At 44.9% G+C, this 27,420-nt stretch overlaps 1 protein-coding gene across 3 annotated transcripts in view; it reads left to right on the top strand.

The window, feature by feature from the left end:
* Window positions 1-27,420, top strand: part of DLGAP1 (DLG associated protein 1) — a 928,622-nt gene that overhangs the window by 842,523 nt on the left and 58,679 nt on the right. For all 3 annotated transcript variants that reach the window (XM_075314493.1, XM_075314492.1, XM_075314494.1), the window contains one exon: window positions 22,575-22,999. In XM_075314493.1, the coding sequence (XP_075170608.1) occupies window positions 22,575-22,999 (425 nt within the window). The remainder of the gene's footprint in view (window positions 1-22,574; window positions 23,000-27,420) is intronic.

Here is a 27,420-nt window from a genome sequence, read left to right as displayed (position 1 = left end):
TACCATATTTGCGCAGATGCTACGTTTTGATCGAGTGTTATTGCATTTTGCGCAAAATTTGTGGACACCAAAAAGCGTAATTTTGGCATTTGGAATTTTTTTGCCGCTACACCGTTTACTGATCAGATTATTTGATTTTATATTTTGATAGATCGGGTGTTTCTAAACGCGGCGATACCAAATGTGTGTATATTTTTTATTTTTTTAACCCTTTAATTTTCACTGAGGCAAAAAGAGGGTGATTTGAACTTTTAGGTTTTTTTAGTTTTTTTTTATTTTTTTAAAAACTTTTTTTATTTTACTAGTCCATCTAGGGGACTATATGGATCAACAATCCGATCGCTCTCCCATATCTGCTGATCACAGCTATACAGCTGTAAACAGCAGATATGCTCATTTTCTGCCTCACCTAGCTCTGGGCTGGGTGAAACCGAAAGTAATTCATGTGAGCTACAGGAGTCATCACATGAGCCTGTGCTACCATGACAACCACCGGAAGTCACATGATCACGTCACGTGACTTTCGGTATCGGCCGGTGAGTAAATGTTTACCGCTGATGCCATTATAATGGCGCTGTCACATATTGACAGCGCCATTTAAGGGGTTAAACAGCACGAGCAGATAACTGTTCTGCTCGTGCCTAGCAGGCACACATCTCAGCTGTGAAAATCAGCTGAGATGCGCGCCGATCTCGGCAAGCTGCCGGAAGCAGACCACGGGCAGTAACACTATGGCCGCTCGGACATAATGTTTTGCCCGCGGTCGTTAAGGGCTTAAAGGTTTCTTCCACAGGATAGGAGATAATTTGCTGATTGCTGGAAGCCCATTAGAGAATGGGATCTTGACAACAGGTTTTTAATGGTGTGGAAGTACGCATGCTTAGGCCCCACTACATTAATTGTGTATATGACAGTCAAAAATAGTTGTGTGCTACACTCAGCTTCCTCTGGTAGTCCCATAGATAATGTATGGAGCGCGAACATGTGCACATTCACTCAAATTAAGTTAATGAAGCAGAGGCCCATTCTTGGGAATCCAAAGACTCGTTCTTGGGATCACTGGGGGTCCCAGGGGTCAAAACCCCAGCAATAAGCAAATTATTCCTTATCTCATGGATGAGGAGCCCATTTCTGTCTGTGTCAGATGAGACAACTTTTTACTTTGGGATTAGCCCTTTAAGCACCTATGCAATAGAGGAAGTACTCACTGCCATCTTGGGAATCTATTTATAACATAGCTTATTTACATTCATTACCCATGAGTACTGTGTGGGCTAAGGTAAGTCCTTAAGCACTTTAACATTTTTTTTATGTAAAAAGGGTCATTAAAGCAGTTATCTCAACATTATAAGTTATTAAATTTGTAAACTGCTTCTAAAAACAAACAATGTTGCCATTTTCCTTATTGTCCAGATGACCAGACACCTCTGCAGTCTATCAGTGGCAGATAATCTCATGAAAAATGCACAAAACTTGTAAATTCTTTGCTACAGAGCTTGCAAGTCCTGCTCTGATGATAGTCGGATCATTGGATCCGGAACATTTCAGTGCCCCAGTGTGTCTCAGATCCTGCAGAGGCAAAGTTGCATCTGCTCACAGCATGGGAGTGTGTACAGTTCTGATCAATGGAGCACCGTACCACCAGCACAAACTGTTTATGAATCAGGACGCATACAGCCACCCAACAAGCAGAATTCCTGAGTGACTTGGCTGTGGGCAGAATACCACCGCATGTCACAGCCCAGCATCTCGCGCCCTCTCTCCTTTGATGAAGAGCGTTGCAAGCAGGAGCAATGCTGGGCTGTGATGAGCGGTAAAACTCCACCCACAACCCAGTCACTCACGGACACTGGGGCCCACCTCAGTGATGTCTGGTCAAATGGAAGTTGATGTGACATCACTGGATCGCAGAGGTCACGGAGCCCGGGGGTCACGTGATGGTAATGAGTGGACCACAATAGCACCTCTCAGAAGCAGAATGTACTACACAAGGTATTTGAGAAAAGCCTTCTCTATCAGCTTTACATCGATGTGGCTACTGATGCTGAATAGTGGACCACATCTTTAATAATAACCAAGCAATTTACAATTAATTTCTAATAATAAAGTGGAAACCACGTCGAACCTCAGCCTCAAGGTACCAATTTGAATAATGATAGTAAACTAAGATTCCCTTCTTACTTCTTCCATAATCTTTCCTAGGTTGAGGGACATGTCTATTTTAACTACTGTATACCCTGTATGGAATTATTTAGGATCTGTTATTTGTACAGTTTTGTAATAAACAAGGTTAGGTTACAGTAATGGTAACTACAATAAATCTCATCAAAGATGGGTTCCTGTACGAATGGATATTCTGTATAATCCTGTGGTGGCTTGCCTTCTTTTTAGTGAAGTCATGCAAGAAAATGGATGACTCAGTTTGCTACAAAAGAAAAGTAACAAAAGTCCTAAGCACCAGATGAACTACCTTATGTGGAGCGGTGGATAATTATGTGTGAATTACGGTAACTGCTTTCAGAAATGAAGCTTACAGGTCGCTGGTGTGTCAGGCTGATGGCACGTACACTGCTACACTCAGATCATCCGCATTGACATTCAGGTGACTAAAACATCTTCCCATACATGAAAGGGATCATTGTTGTCCTGTTAGAAAAATTTTCATTTGTACCAACAATAGACGCACAGATGGAGCAGGACTGTGGGTTGCGGGAGCATGCATGTTGGCGCTTGCTATTTTAGCGTTAACCCTTTCAGCAGCATTTTCAAAATATACATATTAATACATATGAATAAGTCTAAGCCCCTTTCACATATCAGTGCTTCACAAACATGTTCTATCCTACAAATAGATAAGACATGTACCAATTATATTCTGTGGCCATGTTCACAAAGACATGTCTGTTTTAATCCAATTTGCAGCTCAAACCATCCAAAAATGGATAGCACTCAGATGTAGAGAAGAGTGGATATTTGGAGATTCAGATTCACTAGGTTCAACAAATGTTTCTATAAAAATTCAGTTGGCAGCAGACTCACAATACTGCAACGCCTCTATTTCCTTGAGAAAGATGTGTATAAGGCCCTGTGCGTACACTTTTGCCGCGGATTTGCCGCATAATTGCTGCAGAAAATGTACCTAACATTGCTGCAGTCATTCCCCAGCAAATACTAAAGGGTTTTAAAAAATGCTGTGTGCCCACTGCGTTTTTTTAAACTCGCGGATTTACACGTGGATTTTCCGCTGCGGAATTAATGAGCATGTCACTTCTTTTCCGCAGGTACCTGCGGTTTTTGCCATAGCTCATGGTAAAAATCCGTGGGGACCAATTTGCAAACAATCCGCACAAAATCCGCGGCAAACCGTGGTAAAACCGCATGCGGATTTCATTACAGTTTTGGTGCGTTTTTTTTTTTCCGCGGGTGCGGGATTCTTTAAGACGGTCCAGTTTTTTCTTAAGAAGTAGTCACTTTCTAGTGCGCACATAACCTAATACTCTGAAGTCTCCGAGGACTGTATCCAACACTTTTCAAGCTCTTTAACACTAACAGAGCCTTAGTAATGTTAAAGTGACCTCACCAAACAAACCTATGGTAACCCTGTAGTAACCAACAGCCCATTTATTAACATAGCGCACTGACAGACTTTTAAAACTGTCGGTTTAGCTGAGCTGTGAAAGGTAACATCATCCTTCTGTGACTGGGAAGAGTGATGTGCCATATATTCCATAACGCCCTCCATTTCTTCCCCACTTTGCCAGAAAGCACACAATCAAAAAGCCAGCACCTGTAAAAGGGCGCGTATTAGTGTGGTGTGCACAGATGTAAAATTTGACTAGTAAAACAGATGTGAAAAAATAAATTATTTTTGACACATATACTACGTGAGGTAGACAATCAGAGCTAAAAGTCTGGATTTTGAGGAGTTTTCTTTTTCTACTTTAAAAAAACAGCAATTTCCCCTTCACAAAAAGGATTGCACAAATGTAATACAATGTAGTACAATCCCTTGAATCTCTGAAACTAATTTCAGATTTTATTTTTTTTTATAAATAATATTGTGCAGGTATGCTACTACATTCTAGTGCATTAAAAATGAAGAAAAACAATGTGCAATTTGTAATTACAGATGCCAGCTATCCCATTCCACTCATGAATCACTGAGAAACTGGCACTGTCTCCCTTCATAAACTTAATCTTTGTATTATTCACAGACTGCTACCCTCATCTTCTTCACTGCTGCAATAGTACAACATATTACTGTCTGGTGGTAAAATTTGTCCCGTGCTTTAGAGCTTTCTCTTCCTATCTCTAATGCAGAGCTGTGAGCACTGTCCTCTTCTCATCTAAAACAACCCTAAAATGGTTGCTGCATTCCCTGCCTTGGAATTTATACAGGCTTGGACTGTACCTACTGATTTGCTGCACTATACCATGTGATGTACTAGCTGTTAGGCATTATGGGGAAGCCTGTGCGGTTACACCCGAAGTCATGTAAGCCTTCTGTAACTGATGCAATTTTATGCAATAAAAAGTCAGAGGGCATTTTTTTTGATGATTCACATGAATCAAATTGCATACTATTAAAATTTACCAGGAGTTGCGAATTTGATAAAGTTTGACTCAAACCTATTTCCTCACCTCCACCTGATGTTATCTAGATTTGCATGCTAGAGCTGTCTGATTTTTTTTACTGTCTTGGATTGGACAAGCTTAGTATTTTTTATTTTTGCATATTAGAAAAATAGGTTCCAAACTATGTAATGGTAAAAAAGGACACATGCACCAAAAATGGATGAAAATAATATCCAGTTTACTGATAAAAAGTGGTCTGTTTATTCGTACAAGAGGTTATCCACTACTTTTACTTTGATGGCCTGTGCTTGGACTGGCCTTCTGCTTTCTTGACCATGAAGTGATAGCATATATTTCTATGCGCTGTCACTCTCAGGTCAGGAGAGCCATCGGCCAGTCCCAACATTGAGATGCAGTTGTCGTTTGTGTAAAGGTACCGTCACACTAAGTGACGCTCCAGCGATCTGACCTGGCAGGGATCGCTGGAGCGTCGCTACATGGTTGCTGGTGAGCTGTTAAACAGGCAGATCTCATCAGCGACCAGTGACCAGCCCCCAGCCACCAGCGACGCGTGGAAGCAATGCTGCACTTGGTAACTAAGGTAAATATTGGGTAACCAAGCGCTTGGTTACCCAATATTTACCTTGGTTACCAGCGCACACTGCTTAGCGCTGGCTCCCTGCACTCGTAGCCAGAGTACACATCGGGTTAATAAGCAAACCGCTTTGCTTATTTTCCCGATGTGTACTCTGGCTATAAGTGCAGGGAGCAGGGAGCTGGCACTGGCAGCGGCGGATGCTAGTAACCAAGGTAAATATCGGGTAACCAAGCAAAGCGCTTCGCTTGGTTACCCGATATTTACCTTGGTTACAGCTCACCGCAGTCTGTCAGAAGCCAGCTCCCTGCACATTCAGTTCGTTGCTCTCTCGCTGTCACACACAGCGATGTGTGCTTCACAGCGAGAGAGCAATAACTAAAAAATGGTCCAGGACATTCAGCAACGATCGGCGACCTCACAGCAGGGGCCAGGTTGTTGCTGGATGTCACACACAGCGACATCGCTAGCAAGATCGCTGTTGTGTCACAAAAAACGGGACTCAGCAGCGATGTTGCTAGCGATGTCGCTTAGACCCGCAACACACATCCGTTTAATTTGTACGTGTGCGGTACGTATTTGCACGTACCGGAGACACGTACACACGGAGACCCATGTTATTCAATGGTAGATGGCACACACACGTAAAATCACACAGAACGTGTGACCGTGTGGTAAGTACGTGTGTGCGCTTTTCTACATGGACGACATGTCCGTTTTTGGCCGGCAGCACGTAGGCATGGACCCGCTTTAGTCTATGGGTCCGTGCCTGCACGTACCGCACACGGAGTATGTCCGTGTTCAGCACGTTTCGTGCGTGTGCGTTTTTACACTAGCGATCTTTTCTTTTGTTTTTTTTTAAATTAAATTCAGTATACTTACCTTTTTTTCTGCTGTTCTCAGTCATACTTACATTGGTGCTCTGTTTTTGTCTTCCCCCGGCTCATACCGCTCCCCGATCACCAGCGCGGCGAGGAACAGCTGTGCAGAGAATACGCGGCAACAATTACTTTGAATATGCCGGCCAATCATTAATCAATCTCGTATTCCCTGCTTTCCCCACCCACAGACGCCAGTGATTGGTTGCAGTCAGACACGCCCCCCCATGCTGAGTGACAGGTGTCTCACTGCACCCAATCACAGCAGCCGGTGGGTGTGTCTATACTGTGCAGTAAAATAAATAAATAAATAATTAAAAAAACTGGCGTGCGGTCCCCCCAACTTTAATACCAGCCAGATAAAGCCATACGGCTGAAGGCTGGTATTCTCAGGATGGGGAGCCCCACGTTATGGGGAGTCCCCCAGCCTAACAATATCAGTCAGCAGCCACCCAGAATTGCCGCATACATTATATGCAACAGTTCTGGGACTGTACCCGGCTCTTCCCGATTTGCCCTGGTGCATTGGCAAATCAGGGTAATAAGGAGTTTTTGGCAGCCCATAGCTGCCAATAAGTCCTAGATTAATCATGTCAGGCGTCTCCCCGAGATACCTTCCATGAATAATCTGTAAATTACAGTAAATAAACACACACACCCGAACAATCCTTTATTAGAAAAAAAACCACTAACAAATTGCCTTGTTCACCAATTTAATAAGCCCGAAAAAGCCCTCCATGTCGGGCGTACTCCAGGATGGTCCAGCGTCGCATCCAGCTCTGCTGCATGAAGGTGACCGGAGCTGCAGAAGACACCGCCACTCCTGTCAGCTCCACACAGCTAATGAAGGGAATAGCGCGATCCGCTGTATTCAGCGTTGGCCGCGAGTAAACTGTGACAGCTCAGCTGATCGCGCTACTCGCCTCACATGATTAATCTAGGACTTATTGGCAGCTATGGGCTGCCAAAAACTCCTTATTACCCCGATTTGCCAATGCACCAGGGCAAATCAGGAAGAGCCGGGTACAGTCCCAGAACTGTCGCATATAATGTATGCGGCAATTCTGGGCGGCTGCTGACTGATATTGTTAGGCTGGGGGGCTCCCCATAACGTGGGGCTCCCCATCCTGAGAATACCAGCCTTCAGCCGTATGGCTTTAACTGGCTGGTATTAAAATTGGGGTGGACCGCACACCGTTTTTTTTTAATTATTTATTTATTTATTTTACTGCACAGTATAGACACGCCCACCGGCTGCTGTGATTGGGTGCAGTGAGACACCTGTCACTCAGCGTGGGGGGCGTGTCTGACTGCAACCAATCACAGGCGTCTGTGAGTGGGGAAAGCAGGGAATACGAGATTGATTAATGAGCGGCCGGCATATTCAAAGTAATTGTTGCCGCGTATTCTGTGCACAGCTGTTCCTCGCTGCGCTGGTGATCGGGGAGTGGTAAGTATGAGAGAGGGCTGCTCACTTCAGTCACTCGGGGGATTAGCGGTCACTGGTGAATCCTTCACAGGTGACCGCTAATCAGTACGCGGCACACAGACAGAGCCGCGGCATGACAATGAAGTCGGGTGAAGTTCACCCGAGTTCATTCTCATCGCGCAACTCTGTCTGCTGTCAGCCGACATGTATCAACGACATTGTGCAACACACAAACGGACATTCCACACGGACATTCTACGTACACATACACGGGCATTTTACACACAAACACGGACATTTTACACGTACACACGGCTCGCATACGCCATCACACGGATGCCATATGTACCGGAGAAGCGCCCCAAAAAAACGGAACACTGACCTGAAAAACGGACCGTGTCACACGGACGTTTTTTTTGCGGAAGTGTGTTTTAGGCCATAGTGAGACGTGGCCTTTATACAGCCATCTGACTGTGCCCTTTCAGACATGATTCGGCATTGCATGTACACAGATAATATCAAAATAACTATTTTTTTGAAGTTTGTGTAATGGCTTAAAGGGGTTGCATAATAATTTCTTGACTTGGTAAAATTTCACAATGCTTGTAAAAACAAGCATCTTTGAAATTTACCTCTTATTAAAAATCCTCTCCATTCTCAAAAAAGGAGGGATATTTAATGGTACAGTTTACTGCTAGTTGTATAGATCATCGGCCACCACTGCGACAGGTAACTCCTAAAATAGAACTTCTAGTACTTTACCAACTCAGTTACTTCTATTAGATTATTTTTCCTAGTGGCAAATACACTTTGAGAATACAATAAAGAAGTACTGTACAATAATATTGTTGAGTTGTTCTATAATAGATGCTTGTAATAAACTTCATTCTCTGTCAACAGTCTCTCACTATGTCAACAAGTAACTGTGCCCATTGTGGCACAAAATATATAAAAATTCATTGTTATAACCTTGGGTTATAGAAAATATGGTATTGTCCAAATAAAGAATGAACCCCTGGGCAGGAGATCAAAGGATCCCAATGAACCATAGATGAATTACTGAGCAGAGCAATGAGCTTGTACAGTGTGCAAAAACAAGCAATTAAATAGAATACAAAGTGCTAGAGAAATACAAGATAAAATGGGGAGGGAACCTAGAAAATATAGAATTACCAGAAGAAATTATTCTGTGGTCCATCTTACTTATCTACAAAACTTATACACATCCGTTTTTATTTCCATCATACCGTATACTGTTTTTAGTGGCATACACAAAGTATCATCAATTAAATCAAATATGTTATTTGTGAATTATCACTTAAAGGGAATCTGTCAGCAGGTTTTTACTACGTAATCTGGGAAGAGCAGCTGAAGTGAGTCGCGCTGTCAGCGGTGACGTCACTCAGGTAGTGCCAGTGTGTGTGCGGTGATGATGGGGGCAGTAGTGCCTCAGTGTGTGCGCTGATGATGGGGGCGGTAGGTCCGGGGTGTGTGCGGTGATGATGGGGGCGGTAGTGCCGGGGTGTGTGCGGTGATGATTGGGACATTAGTGCCTGGGTGTGTGAGGCGATGATGGGGGAGGTAGTGCCGGGGTGTTTGCGGTGATGATGAGGGCGGTAGTGCAAGTGTGTTTGCGGCGATAATGGGGGCGGTAGTGCCGGTGTGTGTGGTGCTGATGGGGGCGGTAGTGCCGGTGTGTGCGGTGATGATGGGGGCGGTACTGCCGGTGTGTGCGGTGATGATGGGGGCGGTAATGTCGATGTGTGCGGTGATGATGGGGGCGGTAGTGTTGGGGTGTGTGCAGTGATGATGGAGGCAGTAGTGCCGGTGTGTTCGGTGTCGGTGATAATGGGGCGGTTGTACTGGTGTGTGCGGTGATGATGGGGCGGTAATACTGGTGTGTGCGGTGATGATGGGGGTGGTAGTACCGGTGTGTGCGGTGATGATGGGGTCAGTAGTACCAGTGTGTGCGGTGATGATGGGGGCGGTAGTACCGGTGTGTGCGGTGATGATGGGGTCTCTCTCTCTCTCTTGGCATGGAAAAGAAAACAAAAATCCTTTTTCGCTGGTTCCGTCGCATCAGTTTTTACACAAACTGCGACGGATCTGTTGCATCAGGCACAAACCGAATTGTACCTGACGGCAAAAAGACGGATGTGTGAAAGCAGCCTAAGAAGGACCTCTTATAGGGCCTTCATGTTTGATGGAGAGTGATGCTCAACTTGTCTCTTCAGAATTCTTCATAGGTGTTCATTTGGGTACAGATCAGGAGACAAAAGTGGTGACTGAATCATTTTCACTTTGTTTTTCTTCAGAAATGTAACAGATGTGTGTTTTGGATCATTGTCATGTTGGAAAAGTGCACGTCTACCAAGAGCACAGAGTGATGGTAGCAATCCTCTTTCAATATAGAGCAGTACATCTGTGAATTCATGATACTATCAATGATATGTAGCTCCCTGACAACAGGAGCCCTCATGCAGCCTCACATAAGGAAACTGTCAACATGTTTCACTGTGGCACCAAGCATTTTTTTGTACTCCTCACTTTTGTGATGCAATAGAGTTTTGAAGCCACCAATTCTAAAAACATTTATCTTGGTCTAATCACTCCAGAGTATCCAGCCCCAGTAGTCTTCATATTTTTCAGTAACAGCCCTGGCAATTATTAGGCAGGCTTTTTTTGTGCATGGGCTTTAGAAGAGGCTTCCTTTGTCTAAGACACCCATGCATGCCACCAGGGGCGTAACTAGAGTTTGATGGGCCCCGGTGCAAAGTTCAGACCTGGGCCCCCCCTCCACGTACATCGACATTTAGGGTACAGGATAATGACACTGACACTCGGGGTACAGGATAATGATGCTGACACTTGGCTCTTACCCACAGCACCCAGATTTCCCATGATCTGAAATCCCTCTATCAGCACCCAGCTTTCCTATTTTCTGATATCCATCTTGTCCTCGGCACACTGCTTCCCCATGCTCTGCTATACATCTTTCCCTCAGCACCCAGCTTTCCCATATCAGAGCATGGGAAAGCTGGGTGCTGAGACATGATGTATAGCAGAGCATGGGAAAGCTGGGTGCTGAGAGAAGATGTATAGCAGAGCATGGGAAAGCTGGGTGCTGAGAGAAGATGTATAGCAGAGCATGGGAAAGCTGGGTGCTGAGGGAAAAGAGCCTTTTTCCCTCAGCACAAAACGTTCCCATCCCATGCTTATATCTTTGTCCCCCCTTGTATATAGTTCTCCAAATACAATAATGGCACCCACATAGCCTTCCAAATAGTATAAAGTGTCCCACATAACCCTTCATATATTAGAATACACTTCCATAGTCCTCCATGTATTATAATGCATTTCCCATAGTTCTCCATGCATTATAATTCACCCCATAGTACTCAATATATAATACTGCACCACATAGTCCTCCATATATTATAATGCACCCCCATAATCCTCCATGTATAAAGTAGCCCTCGAATTATTATCTTGAATTTCTCATAGTTCTCTATGTATTATATTTCACCCCATAGTTCTCCATGTATTATACTGCACCACATAGGCCTCCATATATTATAATGCAGCCCTATAGTCCTCCTTGTATAAAGTAGCCCTCCAATTATTATAATGAATTTCTCATAGTTCTCCATATATTACACTGCACCACATAGTCCCCAATGTTTTATAATGCACCCCCATAGTCCATGTATAAGGTAGCCTCCCTAGTCCTCCATATATTATAATGTAGCCCCCATAGTCCTATGTGTATTATAACGCAACCCCATAAAACTTCATATTGCATTATGCAGCCCCATACTCCTCCATGCATAAGGCACCCCTATATTCCATGTATAAGGTGTCCTTCATTTTGTATTATGCAGCCCTCCCAGACCTCGATATATAATAATGCAGCCAGCCTCTCCAGGCCTCCATGTATAATAATGCAGCCAGCCTCCTCAGGCCTCCATGTATAATGTAGCAGCCAGCTTCTCCAGGCCTCCAGGTATAACAATGCACCCAGCCTCCTCAGGCCTCCATGTATAATATAGCACCCAGTCTCTCCAGACCACCTCCATGTATAACAATGCTCCCAGCCTCCTCAGGCCTCCATGTATAATATAGCAGCCAGCCTCTCCAGGCCTCCATGTATAACAATGCACCCAGCCTCCTCAGGCCTCCATGTATAATCCAGTATCTCCAGGCCTCCATGTACAATGCAGTATCTCCAGGCCTCCATGTATAATAATGCAGCCACCCCAGACCTCCATATATAATGCAGCCTCCCCAGACCTCCATGTATTATGCAGCCTTTACAGGCCTCCATATATAATGCTGCCTCCTCAGACCTCCATGTATAAAGCAGCCTCTCCAGGCCTCCATATATAATACAGCCTCTTCAGACCTCCATGTATAAAGCAGCCTCTCCAGGCCTCCATGTATAATAATGCAGGTACCCCAGACCTCCACATATAATGCAGCCTCCTCAGACCTCCATGTATAAAGCAGCCTCTCCAGGCTTCCATGTACAATACTGCAGCTTCCCCAGAACTGCCTTCCCAAGCCTCTGGCCACCGTTTACTCACTTATATTAAAAAAAACCCCAAGTACTCACCTTCTCTCTTCCTTCCACCGCTGCTGTCCTCCCCGCTGCTCGTTCTCCCGGTGCTGCGGTTGGCGTCCTCCTGTCCTGCACTCTGTGCACTCAGCACAGCAGTCGCTCGGGAGTGACGTCATCGCACAGGGGGAGAATGGTGATGCATAGCGCGGCACCGGCCGCGCTATGCTTCATCATTACTGTGCGCGGTGACGGGGGAGACGCCGCAGCCGCTGACACCAGGTAGGGGGCCCTGGTGCCGCCGCTGACATCAGGCAGGGGGGCCCGGTGTCGGCGGCGGCAGCGGGTCAAATAGCGGCCGCGAGGTCTGTGACAGATCAGCGCAGCTCCTCTCACACTGACAGGAGCTGGCTGCTGATCTGCCTGGCGGCCGCCGGGCCCCTAACCTCCCGGTCGCGATCGCGACCGCTGTGACCGCGGTAGTTACGCCACTGCATGCCACTCCTCTACAGCACTGTTCCCTAACTCCAGTCCTCAAGATCCACCAACAGTGCATGTTTTCAGGATTTCCTTAGCAATGCACAGATGTTGGAACTATCAGCTGTACAGGTGAATTATCACCTGTGAAATATTAAGGAAATCCTGAAAACATACTGTATGTTGTTGGTGGCTCTTGAGGGCTGGAATTGGGGAACACCATATTGTGTCACGGGAATCACGCACCCTGGTTTGGTTTCTGCTAGTTTAGCTAACTAACTGAACTTGCATGACGATTTTCTTCAATCCTCATCAGAAGATGCAACTTCTATTGTTGACCTGGACGTTTCTGTGAGATGATTGCAGGTTCATATTTATTAGATTTTTGTATCACTTTTGCTAAAGTATTCTGACTGATGAATACAGCTTTGTTAGTCTTGCTGTAGCCTTCACCTTTCTTGTGTAGCTAAATTATTTTCCTGCTCAGGTTTTGTGACATTTCTCTTCCATGATGTGCCATTGCTGAACACATGGAATGTGTTTGCTTTGTTATGTAACACCTTTTATAGTCAACTATCTGCTGGACACCTGATTAATGAATAACTACACTTATCTATAATTGATTTCTTGTATATCAAAATTTTGTAATCTAAACCTTAGCTTTGCCCCTAAGAATTTCATTGGGATGTACTCATTTTTCCAATATGGTCTTGAATTATTTTTTTTATTTTTTTTTATTTTTTTAAAAAAAAAAAACAACTTTTTTTGGTTGTGCAAAAAAGCGCCAAAACCTGTCAATAGTTATTGGCCCACATTTGTGGAAATATTTTGTACTATGGCATTTCATAATAAATATTGATTTTGAGAGGAACTTTAGGAGGAAGGCTTTATGGTAGATCTGCTGGGGTGCACTCATTTATGCTAAGCACTGTATATATACTCTTTAGTAACAAATCCTTTTGCTTTTGCTGCTTCTACATCAAAGCCCAACCATGTGCCAACTTTATTGACTTGACAAGTATGAAGCACTGTAGCTTTAACTATTCTATAGAACTCCAAAGCGATGGTTCATGTTACAGCAAAGCATGTGCATTCCCTCTACCTATGTTCCCACGCCTTCAAAGAAACGGATTTATCTGTTAGTGACAGACCTGACTTATCAAAAGAGGAATGCAAACACTGTACAGGGTCCAAACCACTATTGTGATGTCAACTTTTGTGACACACATAAATGTTTTCATTTGCGATATGTAGCCTTAGATACATGAAAGTAAAGTGGGGATCGGATGCAAATACACGGCATAGCACATCCTGCAATGTTTATTGTGCTGAGAATTTTATTTGTCTAAAATTGAGCAGGTTCAGACATGAATCACAAATATATCCACTTTCAGTAACCTGCAGAAGTTTTATGTTTATTTTATAGTCATAAGCTGGGTTTACACACTGCAACATCTCAAACGACATCGCTGTAACGTCACCGGTTTTGTGACGCAATAGCGATGTTGTTTGCGATGTTGCAGTGTGTGAAACCTATCAGCGACCCAGCCCCTGCTGTGAAGTTGTAATCGTTACAAATCGTTCAGGACCATTCCTAGGTCCTTTGTTTCCCGCTGTGCAGCATGAAGTTTCAGTGTGTGAAGACTTTGCAGCGACTTTGTTAGCAACTTCCCTTTCAAAAGGCTGCTTATCAACGTCCCCAACAACCAGCTAGGTCGTTCTGCAGGTCCGGATCGCTGTTGAGTTGTTGGCCAGGTTTGCCTGTTTGAACGCTCACCAGAGACTTAGCAGAGACTTAGGGAGGTCGCTATTGCGTCACCAAACCGGTGACGTTACAGCGATGTCCTTTGCGATGTTGCAGTGTGTAAACCCAGTTATAGACTACAACTTGTACAACCCAGGCCACAGAGCACGCAAAAAAATATACAGTCTCTGTAAATATTTAATCAGTGGTCGTTGACTTATTATTATTATTATTTATGTATAAAGCACTATTTACTTATATATAATCATATTTAAAGGGGTGGTTCACTAGTTGGCATTACTGGCCACATTGATATAATGTTCAGAAACGAGGCTTCTCTCAAATACCTTGTGTAGTACATTCTACCTGTTAACAGCGTTATTGCAGTACGCTCATCCCCATCGCGTGATCCCCGGACTGCGTGACCTCTGAGATCCGGTGATGTCACGTCAATTTCCAGTTGACATGACATCACCAAGCACGGCCCCAGTCTCCGAGTAACTGGGCTGTGGGTGGAGTGTCCCCGCACATCACAGCCCAGCATCGCTCCTGCTTGCAGCGCTCTGCAGTGAAGGAGGGAGTGCAGGGCCGCCACTAGGAATTTCAGGGCCCCATACTGGCAAACTTTTCGGGCCCCCTTGGGACTCCGCCCAGGCTCCACCACAGCTCCGCCTCCACCCCTCAAACCTCCTTCAGTCTCACTGCCCCTCTTGGAAAAACATGTGTAATATATATATATATATATATATATATATTTCCCCCTCCTGAAATATATGTCCCTTTCTTTATAGATAGGTCCCCGTTTAGGTAGATATGTCCCATCCTGGGCCCCTCCTGCTATATACATCCCCCTCCTGGGCACATTCTGGTATATACATTGCCTTGCAAAAGTATTCGGCCCCCTTAATTTTTTCAACCTTTTCCCACATTTGAGGCTTCAAACATAAAGATAAAAATTTTAATGTTCTGGTGAAGAATCAACAACAAGTGGGACACAATTGTGAGGTTGAACAAAATTTATTGTTTATTTTAAACTTTTTATAAAAAATAAATAACTGAAAAGTGTGGTGTGCAATGTTATTCATCCCCTGTAAATGAATACTTTGTAGCACCACCTTTAGCTGCAATTACAGCTGCAAGTCGCTTGGGGCATGTCTCTATCAGTTTTGCACATGGAGAGACTGAAATTCTTGCCCATTCTTCAGTTACAAACAGCTGGGTGAGGTTGGATGGAGAGCGTTTGTGAACAGCAGTTTTCAGCTCTTTCCACAGATTCTCAATTGGATTCAGGTCTGGACTTTGACTTGGCCATTCTAATACCTGGATACGTTTATTTGTGAACCATTCCATTGTAGATTTTGCTTTATGTTTGGGATCATTGTCTTGTTGGAAGACAAATCTCTGTCCCAGTCTCAGGTCTTTTGGAGACTCCAACAGGTTTTCTTCAAGAATGGTCCTGTATTTAGCTCCATCCATCTTCCCATCAAGTTTAACCATTTTCCCTGTCCCTGCTGAAGAAAAGCAGGCCCAAACCATGATTTTGCCACCACCATGTTTGACAGTGGGGATGGTGTGTTCAGGGTGATGAGCTATGTTGCTTTTACACCAAACATATTGTTTGGTATTGTGCCCAAATAGTTTGATTTTGACTTCATCTGACCAGAGAACCTTCTTCCACATGTTTGGTGTGTCTCCCAGGTGGCTTGTGGCAAACTTTAAACAACACTTTTTATGGATATCTTTGATCAATGGCTTTCTTCTTGCCACTCTTCCATAAAGGCCAGATTTGTGCAGTGTACGACTGATTGTTGTCCTATGGACAGACTCTCCCACCTCAGCTGTAGATCTCTGCAGTTCATTCAGAGTGATCATGGGCCTCTTGGCTGCATCTCTGATCAGCCTTCACCTTGTTTGAGATGAAAGTTTGGATGGACGGCTGGGTCTTGGTAGATTTGCAGTGGCATGATACTCCTTCCATTTTAATATGATCGTTTGCACAGTGCTCCTTGGGATGTTTAAAGTTGTGGAAATCTTTTTGTTACCAAATCCGGCTTTAAACTTCTCCACAACAGTATCACGGACCTGCCTGTTGTGCTCCTTGGTCTTCATGATGCTATATGCGCTTTAAACAGAACATTGAGACTATCACAGAGCAGGTGCATTTATACGGAGATTTGATTACACAAAGGCGGCTTATATTTATCATAATCGTCATTTAGGACAACATTGGATTATTCAGAGATCCTCAAAGAACTACTGGAGTGAGTTTGCTGCACTGAAAGTAAAGGGGATGAATAATATTGCATCCCCAATTTTCAGTTATTTATTTTTTACAAAAAATTAAAATAAGCAATAAATATCGTTCAACTTCACAATTGTGTCCCACTTGTTGTTGATTCTTCACCATAAAATGTAATTTTTTTTATCTTTATGTTTGAAGCCTGAAATCTGGGAAAAGGTTGAAAAATTCAAGGGGGCCGAATACTTTCGCAAGGCACTGTATATACATCACAAGAGGGACTGGGGGCATATACACATCACAGGAGGGGCTGGGGCTTGGACAGTACTGGCGGTGGCACAGACAACACTAGAGGGGCACAAACAGGACTGGAGACATGAACAGGACTGAGGGAGCACAGACAGCACTGGAGGGAGGGTGGCACACAGCACTGGGAGGGTGGCACACAGCAGCGGGAGGCAGTAGGCTCACAGCAGAGAGGCCAGGAGGCTCACAGTAGAGAGACCAAGAGGCTCACAGTAGAGAGGCCAGGAGGCTCACAGCAGAGGGAGGCTCAAAGCAGAGAGGCAGGAGGCTCACAGCAGATGGAGGCTCAAAGCAGAGAGGCCAGGAGGCTCACAGCAGAGGGAGGCTGAAAGCAGAAAGGCCAGGAGGCTCACAGCAGAGGGAGGCTCACAGTAGAGAGGCCAGGAGGCTCACAGCAGAGGGAGGCTCAAAGCAGAAAGGCCAGGAGGCTCACAGCAGAGAGGCCAGGAGGCTCACAGTGGAGAGGCCAGGAGACCACAGGCCAGAGGTTCCCCACCCCTGATCTAGCTGAAGCAAGACAGGGGCTGGGGTCGGCGGGCAGCCACGGGCAGAGATCAGCGCCCCCCCACCCTTCAGCAGAGATCAGCGCGGGCCCCGGGCAGAGATCAGCACGGGCCCCGGGCAGAGATCAGCGCGGGCCCCGGGCAGAGATCAGCGTCCCCCCCGGCAGAGATCAGCGTCCCCACCGGCAGAGATCAGCGCGGGCCCCGGGCAGAGATCAGCGCCCCCCGGCAGAGATCAGCACGGGACCCGGGCAGAGATCAGCGCCCCCCCCCCCGCAGAGATCAGTGCGGGCCCCGGGCAGAGTACAGCAAATCTTCGGCTCCCAGCGCTTACCTGTCCCGCTGGCTGCCGTGTCCTCGCCACCTCAGCCGCTGTTGCAGGAGTGTAATGAGGTCTCAGAGTGATGACCTCCTGCTGCACGGCATAGCGATGACACGCCCTGCTCTGCTCCACTGACCCTGCCTCCTCTACAGCACATGGCTAATTTGCATGCTCTGCCCCTTCGCATGCAAATTAGTCATGTCTGGTAGTGAAGCAACACTGCTGGCCCCTCTGCTGCTGCTGCTGTGACTGGGGCCTGGTGAAGAGAAGGGGCCCGTCCTGCCTGAAGCTAAAGGTAAGTATTTACCCCGGGTCTGGCCTGGCCCCCTCTCTTCACCGGGCCCCCTACACCAGGCACAGTAGTAATGCCCTGATGGCGGCCCTGAGGGAGGGTGCAAGATGCTGGGCTGTAATGAGCAGTGAAACTCCGGCCACAGCCCAGTCACTCAGGAAGACTGGATCCGGCCTCAGTAACGTCAGGTCAACTGGAAACTCACGTCACATCACCAGATTTCAGAGGTGACTGAGCCCCGGGGGGGGGGGCACGGAATGGGGATGAGTGGACCACAATGGCGCAGCTCAGAGCTACTATTGCCAACACAAGGTATTTGAGAGAAGCCTTGTTTCTGAACGTTATATCCATGTGGCTAGTAAAGCTAAGCAGTGAACCACCCTTTAAAGAAATCATTTTTGTCCTGTTGTTTTGTAATTAGAATTGCTTGAATTGTGGCGATGTCACGGGTTATAACAAACAGAATACATTGAAGGCAGCAAACTATCACTATGCAGCTTGGTTTACATACAGTAAAAGGTTGTCCTCGGGGCTCGTAATTTGAGTTACGTGGTTATATAAATACATATTTAGAAAGAAAAAAGAGAGACAACATAAAAAGGATAGAGTAACTGGCATTATAAGGCCCTGTGCGCACTTACCGGATTTTGCCGCGGATTTTCCGCGGATTTGCTGCATGTTTCGCTGCAGAAAATGTTCATAACATCTCTGCAGTGAATCACCAGCAAATCCTATGGAGAAAAAAAATCCTGTGCGCACTGGGCGGAATTTGACAGCTGCATGTTTTGCTGCGGGAATCCCGCAGCAAAAACAAGTGCATGTCACTTCTTTTCCGCACATCGCCGCGGGATTTCACTCCATTGACTCCAATGTTAATCATGAAATCCCGCAGGGAATAACGCAGGCAGCAAATTCTGTGCGGTTCACTGCGTTTTGCTGCGTTATTCCCTTCGGTATTTCGCGGTTTACCTCCGGTAATGTACATCGCCTGTCTGCGGTTTTGCAGGGAAGTGATGTCATTACAGGAAGAGGAAGCCGTGCAGAGAGTAAACACAAACACAGATCACACACACACAGACATCACAGACACATAGAACACACAGACACAGACACATAGAACACACATAGAAAGAAAACGGAAATATAGAAAACAAAGAACGTGGGCTCTGCTGCATATTCACCTTCCAGCCGAGGTAAGCACACAGCGGCGGCCCGGTATTCTCAGGCTGGGGAGGGAGAGGGGCAGGGTTAATGTCCCCTGCCTCACTCCCCCTCCCGCAGCCGAGAATATCAGCCGCAGCTGCCCCGGCACTGTCGCATGCAATATGCGGCAGTATTGGCGTGTCCTCGGCTCTTCTTGCCACCGTGTAGCAGTGGCAGCAAGGTAATACAAGGGGTTAATGGTGGTGGATCACCGCCATTAACTCCAGGCTTGATCATGGCAGCGTCTATGTGACAGCTGACATGATCAACCCGTAAGTAAAGGGAAAAAAACACAGACACCGAAAAATCCTTTATTTTAAATAAAACCAACAAGCCTCGTTCACCATTTTATTAACCCCTCCCACACCAAAGCTCCGGCGTAATCCACCGCTCCGGCGTAATCCACAGGTCCTGCGCTGCTTCCATCCAGCCGCGACTGTCACAGACACAGCGCTGAATGAAAGCAGCAGACAGCAGAGGTAATTACCGGTCATTTCCCACGGCCGGTAATGTGAACTCACTGCCGACCGTGGGAAATGCAGCGATCTGTCCTCTATCTATCCCTCTATCTATCCCTCTATCTATCTGTCTGTCTATCTATCTATCCCTCTATCTATTCTTCTGTCTATCTACTATCAGAATTAAATGTATTTTTTTTTTTTCTTCAATGTGCTTTATTGCATTGAATGCAATAAAGCACATCCCAACCCGCACGCGGCAAAACCGCGGCAATACCACGAACAATACTGCGGTAAAACCGCAGCAAACCACGGCAAACCGCATGCGGTTTTCGGGTGCGGTTTCCCGCGTTTTTTTACCGCGGGTGCTGTAATCTTTGAGAGCATGCGGAATTTACGCAAGGAAATTTCATTTCCCAGTGCGCACATAGCCTTAAGGTGCTGTCAATGAGACGTGCATTGTTGTAGATAAATTTAGTTATATTTTAGGACTGTCAGGTTGGCTTCAGTCTCAGATATAAATCGTATATTTTGTCTTAAACGATATTCCTTAATTTGAGCTTAAACTAATTATTTACTATTATACTATTCAAACATATAGGGAAGAATATTAATAACTGGTACAGGTACAAGTGGTGCCCTAGTTTCACTGTCCACAAAATGATTGTCACATTTATGGACATGGTGTATGTGGTGGTTCAGCCTGGTGGTTCAGCCATATTCATTATTGGCCACAACGATATTATGTTGAGAAACAAGGTTTCTCTCAAATATCTTGTGTTGCCAATAGTGCCTGTGAGCCGCGCCATTGCGGACCGCCCTTCCCCATCGCCTGACCCCTGGGCTCTGTGACCTCGGGGATCTGGTGATGTCACGTCAACTTCCTGCTCACCTGACATCACTGCAGCCATCCCCAGTCCCCGTGAGTGACTGGGCTGTCGGCGGCAATTCACCGCTCATCACAGTGCAGCACCTCCCTGCTCACTCCTCCTTCACTGCAGAGCACGCAAGCAGGAAGGAAGCTGGGTTGTGTGTGACAAGCAGTGAAACTGCGCCAACAGCCCAGTCACTCATGGAGACTGGGACCAGCCGCGGTGATGTTAGATGAGCAAGAAGTTGACGTTACATCACCGGATCCCCGAGGTCACAGAGCCCAGGGGTCAGGTGATGGGGAAGAGTGGACTGCAATAGCGCCGCTCACAGGCACTATTGGCAACACAAGGTATTTGAGAGAAACCTTGTTTCTCAACATAATATCATTGTGGCCAATAATAAATATAGGTGAACCCCTTCTTTAACATGTAATTTACAATGACATACCCCGAAAATAAGAGCTAGCAGGATTTTTTGGCCTTTTTGGAGTAGGCATAAAATATAAGGCCTACTCTAAAAATAAGCCTTTGTTGTGGATCACCATCCTTATAGTATCCTGAAATAGGGCTTGGGCAGCCCTTTAATGATATGTAACTTGTATTGGTGTACAGTACATTGCCTCGTGATGTTGCTGTAATGTAAGCTCCGAAGTATATAGTCACATTTCAACTAGTTGATGGAATGAATATTCAGCTCCTAAACCCACCTTCCCCTATGCTGACATCAGTGATTGGAACTTGTGTTAAGGAAAAAATAAATATTCACCCCCTTCCCTGTTCACCCCTCTGATGGCGTCAGTGATTGCAAGTTGTATTAATGAAAAAAATAAATATTCATCCTTTTTTCCTCACCTAACCCCCTGCCAATATTGGTGATTGGAACTTGTGTTAATGAAAAAATGAATATTCACTGCCTTTCCTGCCAACCTCTCTGCGCGGTGTCAGTGAATTCACTCAGACTGTGGTATTACTGCCTGAGCATTGCAGCGCAATGCTTGCACTGGCCAGCGGCTCCTCTGACCCAAGCATGTCAGCGTGTATTTCTATGCAGCTGTCTCGCTCAAGTGAGGAGAGCCGCCGGCCAGTGCAAACATTGTACCACAGCCTGAATGAATCACTGACTCCATGCAGAAGGGTGAGTGAGGGAAGGGGTGAATATTCATTTTTTCATTAGCACAAGTTTTAATCACTGACACCGGCAGAGGGGTGGGCAGGGGGAGGGGGTCAATATTCATTTTTCAATGGATGACCCAATCACTGAAACCAATAAAAAATATAAGACATCCCCCGAAAATAAGCCCAAGTCTTATTTTTAGGGAATCACTAAAAACAGCTTGATTGAACTCCAGAAATCGTATAATGAGTATGTTGTACAGAGCTGTATTAGGGTACCCATAGAAATAAACTATTCCTCTACCTAGGTCCTCAATGTTTTGTGTGCTAGGACGTCTGGCATGCAGCAATGACAGAATTGGATAAATTGTCAAAGGGGTTGTCAACTACTTTTAAGGTTTACTTTATTTGGCCCAGAGTGGTGTAAAAAATATATATACTCACCTATTATAACAGCACTGCTGCTATGCACTCAGTACTATGGTCCATCTAGTCTCCTATCATCCGTATATGGTGGATAAGAGCATCTCGTGACTAATGCAGACAATTGTCTGTAGCTTTTACATTCTGTCCAAACAGGAAAAGAGATGTTTCTTTTTGTTTGGACAGAAAGTGGAGGCTGCAGCCCATCAGTGGATGCTGAATGGCTGCAGCGGTCATGTGATTCTGCATGCCAGATGTCAGGTGACCAGCGGAGGACACAATGCCCACTGTAAAGGGATGGTATGATCAGGTAGGTAAATACAGTTTTCTCTTTATTTCATATACCACACTGGGCCTTTTAAGGTTTTTTTTAACGTTGTAGACGGCTTTATGGTGTTGGGTCGAAGGAGACAAAGATTTTTGTGGCCTAGTTTTTAGATACTTACCTTAAATTTTTACACCAAAACGTCTATGCACAAATTGGAAAGGTAATGAAACTATTGTGTTCTTCTATTTGGTATAATATTGAGATGTTAATGTGATGTTCTGCTGTTCACTGCATAATTTTTCATATTATTTCTTTATCAAAGGTTGCGCAGACTGACCCGGTCAAACAGTGTTACTGCTGCTGTGCAAGCAGATTTGGACCTCAGGGAGCATTTTGATTGTCCAGTGGAGCTGGCTGACCAGGAATTTCAATATAGCCGGCCATTGACCAAACAGTATTCCAGAGATGCATGTACCTCCACAGTCAGCATCCAGGGCTCAGGCAATCATTACCATGCCTGCGCAGTGGAGGAGGACTTTGATGCAGATTTTGACCCTTCCATACTACCTCCTCCAGACCCATGGATTGACTCTATTACAGAAGATCCATTGGAAGCAGTTCACCGATCGGTTTGTCATAGAGATGGACATTGGTTTTTAAAACTTCTTCAAGCAGAAAGAGATAGAATGGAGGGTTGGTGTCAACAAATGGAAAGAGAAGAACAGGAAAACGATTTACCTGATTCTAGTAAGTTTTTCAAAATACATAATAAATCAAATGAAGCCTCCCATAATATTCAGTAGTGTAAAAATATATGTATGATATCTTTCAAGTCCGTCTCCTCTGGATACGCAGATGTAGAAACCTCTTTTACTTTTTGTGTTAAATAGTCTTATATGAAGGCACACGCTCCTTATCTCATTTCTAGACATCTGTTTCAATTTCAATGCGTAAAGTTTGAAAAGTACATACTATATAGAGAGTGGTGCCTGAAAAAGGTCCATGTCACGGTCATCTCCCTGCTGTTTTGAGACTAATGACAGCCTTAAGACTGGAGCCTCCCATCTCCATCAAGACTCTTCATTTAAACAATGTTTCCTTTCCTTTGGCGTCTCATGAGTTATTGTCAGTTTTTGTTCCCAGCAGCTCTGAGCGGTGCAGGTCAGCTGTTGCTGCTTTGAGCCCACGCCCATTTAGGTTTAAATAGTGGAGTTTTCCCAGCAGTCAATTTGGTCCATGGCATGCATGGAAATAAACGTTCAGGTTCCGACCTGGTTAAGAATGACTATGTGTGGGTTTCCACTTAAAACACCAGGTGGAATTGTGCGTCTGGAGCTCTGGGCTCGAGGTATATCGGTCTCTTTAGAGTTATCGACATTCTTAACCTTATGGCCGTACGGCTAGAGTTACCCTCTACTCTTAACACCCATGACGTAGTCCACAGGTTTTTGCTCCGGAAATGTGTTGTATCTCTAACTGGTAACCGGAGGGGCCTGTTCACATTTGAGGTGAATGATATTAGCAGTCTTGAGAGTCCAGAGTCCTCTCATTAAAGGTGGGTATTGTCACGGTCGTCTCCCTGCTGTTTTGAGACTAATGACAGCGTTAGGACTGAAGCCTCCCATCGCCATCTAGACTCCTCATTTAAACTAAGTTTCCTTTGCTTTGGCATCTTATGAGTTACTATCAGTTTTTGTTGCCAGCAGCTCATACCAGTCAAGGTCAGCTGTAGCTGCTTTGAGCCCACTCCCATGTAGGTTTAAATAGTAGAGTTTCCCAGCAGTCTTTGCTGTTGTTAGAATTTTTTTTACTCTGGCCATCCTGGTGGAAGGAACTTCTGGGGAATTTTCCTGTGCCCATCCATCTGCTACTTTGGAGTCTGTCTGCTGCTGTGAAGTTTGGTGTTGTATCTTTCTGTTTATCCCCCTTTCTGTCTTACCTTACCTTGTGTCTTTTTAGTGCAGCAGTGGTGTGTAGTGAACTTCACCGGCCTTTCACTAGTAAGGGCATCTATAGGGTCTTCTCAGGGTCTGAGGTTCCTGCTCAGTGACAGTTGCGGAGACTGTATAGGGACTGGCTAAGAGTCTAGCGACAGCTGCAGGTGAGGATAGTAGGTGTCCTGCCTACCCCTCTCACTAGTTCTAGGGCCTCCTGCTGATATTGTGTCCCCGGTGTCCCCCTTGTTTGTTTAGTTTTTATAGTGCGCCAGATGCCCGTCGGTCTGAATGTGTGTCACACAGTACATACAGACATCTCCTACTCCGTGCGTGACAGTCCACTACAATTAATACCAAAGGAATGTCCATGTTCCTCCTAAACAAAAAAATACAGCAATTTGGATTGCAACTAAATCTTTTTTTTCACATTTGACTTTGAAGTTTAGAATTGTTATTCCTCTCTGATAATGAGGCTAGTTTTGTCCTTGACTTGTCTTCATTAGTTCATATTTGTATCAACCTATTGTTGTAGGCAGCTTGTCTATCTTGTTTTCCCCTCTTGCATACATCACACTCTGGGGGTTTGAGATAAAAGGGAGTCTGTCAGCCCAAACTGACAGTATAACTAAGCACATAGTCTTGTAGGGCATACAGCTCCAAGAAAAATCCCAATTTAGTGATCAAATCACTGCCTCCATTCTGCAAAAACTGAAGTTTAATCAAAAATGCTAATTATTGTGCTTTGTTAACTCTTGGTGTGTCTAAACAGCTTAGTACACCGTTCTATCCACTGGTTTTGCATGCCTCCAACTACCGTATCTTATTAGTGTTTGACAACACTGGCTCACCTGAGCTTTTTCTGTAGACAGTCCTTGGTATAGGCAAGCCAGCACTGTCAACCACCAGCGAGGCAGGCGGATCATGCCAGGACATATCATTGGTGCAGCCGCACAGGGACCCAAGAAGTTAGGAGGTCTATGTCAACCTCCAAAGCAGGAGGAATTGTGCATTTTGATGCGTTCTTGGATGTCAAAGGGCCCATGTACTGTTCTTGCACTGGGGCCCTCTTCTATCTGGGTCTACCAGTGGGGCATGCAATACTAATGGACAGATTAGAGCACTGAGCCTCTTTAATTTCTGCTTCCTTATTTTGTTCAGTACCTGCCTTCTATGGTTTTGACCCAACTAGTTAACTTTCCTCTGCCACCTCGCTCCAGCAGCTGGCAATCCAACATGAGTCCCTATTGTAATTCCAGATCCCTGTAAAGGGGCCAAGGATACCCTGGGACCTGTTAAGTGAAATGGCTTATGCAAATTCTGTCTGTGCAAACCCTATTAAGAGCTCCACAAATAGTTCACCTTTACATTATGGGGCTGTTCACCAAGTGTCCACCCCAAACAATGGACACATTTCTGTTTTTGATTTCAATCTGGGATTAAACTTGTGAATACAAGTTTATTGCTGTATGAAAAAATTCAGCACACGGATGTTACCTGTGTCGTATCTGAGTATTATCTGTTTTTACTGTTTAAGGTATAAGAGAAGCTCCCATTTTTTTCTCATATAAAAAAACAAATGGCGCTCTAAGGGTATGTGCCCACGATCAGGACTCACTGCCTCCTGGACGCAGCAGGTTCTGACCTGTGGAGCCGCGAGTCTCCTCCACAGGAGATCACAACTGCTTGTACCCACGATCATGGTTCAGTGCGTTGCGGTCTCTCACTTGTGTTTTCCCTACAGAGGACGCATGCGAATCTGCAGCAAACAATTGACATGCTGTGTTCTGGAAAGACGCACCACAGGTCAGTGTTGACTGTGGAAAAAACAAGCACAGTGGGCACGGGATTTCTAGAAATGCGTTTTGGACACAGCTGAAGCATGCTGCATCCAAAATGCTGCAAACACTGATCGTAGGCACGCAGCCTTATGGTAAAAATGGACACACTGACCAAACACCAACAAAAATTGTTCCCTTTTCTTAACGCACGAGAAAAAAAATGAATGTCTGAATGAGGTCCAAGTGTGATTTCTTTTTCTTGCCCTCTCATCTTATCACTGCTTATTAATGATAATGACTACACTGCTTCTATGAATCACTACAAGAAAAATTGTCTGATTCTTAAAGAAACAAAGCCACAAACTTTCCTAAAGTTGCTTCTATAGAAAACCAGATAAGTGTGATAATAGGTCATATAGGAGGTTGAAATAACTGCATCGAAAATGTACCGTTTAATTGACCTCTATAGAAAACTAAACAATGTGAGTTTAAAAAAATAATAATAAGCTAAAAATACAACAAAATATGCAGACAAAGTAGACATAGCCCAATGCCCTGACGCTTTCATCTTAACTGATGACATTTCCTACATAAGTCTAACTAGTTTATAGCACTGGCCAAATACAGCTCTCCTCAGCATGAAAAGACATAGCAGTCAGGAGCTGACACTTCATCTTGGCATGTGTCCCAGAAGTCTCCTTCCCGTTACCTTCTTTTACTGCCCTGATCATTATCGCTGCCCTCTGACACCACTGACTGTTTCCTACTAATGGAATTCCGATCTGCTTGTCCCACATTACTCCAGCACCATCTGTCACCCGGAGCCTTCCATCCCAGATGTCAAGCTCTGGTCTAAACTCTCACTTACACCTAAAACCAGTTCTTTAAGACTTTGTGGATCTTACCTACAGCTTATTGGTGTGTTAGAGCCCACAGTAGTAGAAAGTCTTTAAGGAGCTGCATTATTATATCATTGTCTATTTATATCCACGAACAAACCGACCAGACTACTTTATTAATGTAATCATTACGGGGTCATTCTAGTTTATATATGTTCTCTAAGATGATTTGACATACATAAACCATGATCATGGGGCTAAGGGATTTGGTGTTTATATTAAGGATGGGTGTCTGGATGTAACAGGATACATATGTAAGCAATCTGTCTTTAAAGCCCCTATGACGTTTTCATAGCTGTAAGACATTTACTCTGCATTGTTAGCAGAGACTTTTCTTTCCATTCCCATTACACTACAGGAGTTAAAGCATTTAGAGACATGTGGTCTGACTACATCAAAACTCAGGAACTTGTGCAGTACAAGCGTTATTTATCATATTAAGCTCGGAGATATTGTACCTCTTCTCGCTGGGTGGTCCTTAGGAAGTAATCACGTACAGTTCGGCTGAGGTATCACACTAGCATTAGACATGAAGACTTGTTGCTGGGCTTTAT

Source organism: Anomaloglossus baeobatrachus, chromosome 6 (assembly GCF_048569485.1).
Source record: "Anomaloglossus baeobatrachus isolate aAnoBae1 chromosome 6, aAnoBae1.hap1, whole genome shotgun sequence".
Lineage (NCBI taxonomy): Eukaryota > Metazoa > Chordata > Amphibia > Anura > Aromobatidae > Anomaloglossus > Anomaloglossus baeobatrachus.
Note: the sequence above shows the minus strand (reverse complement) of the source record. Positions and strands in the feature narration are given on the sequence as shown.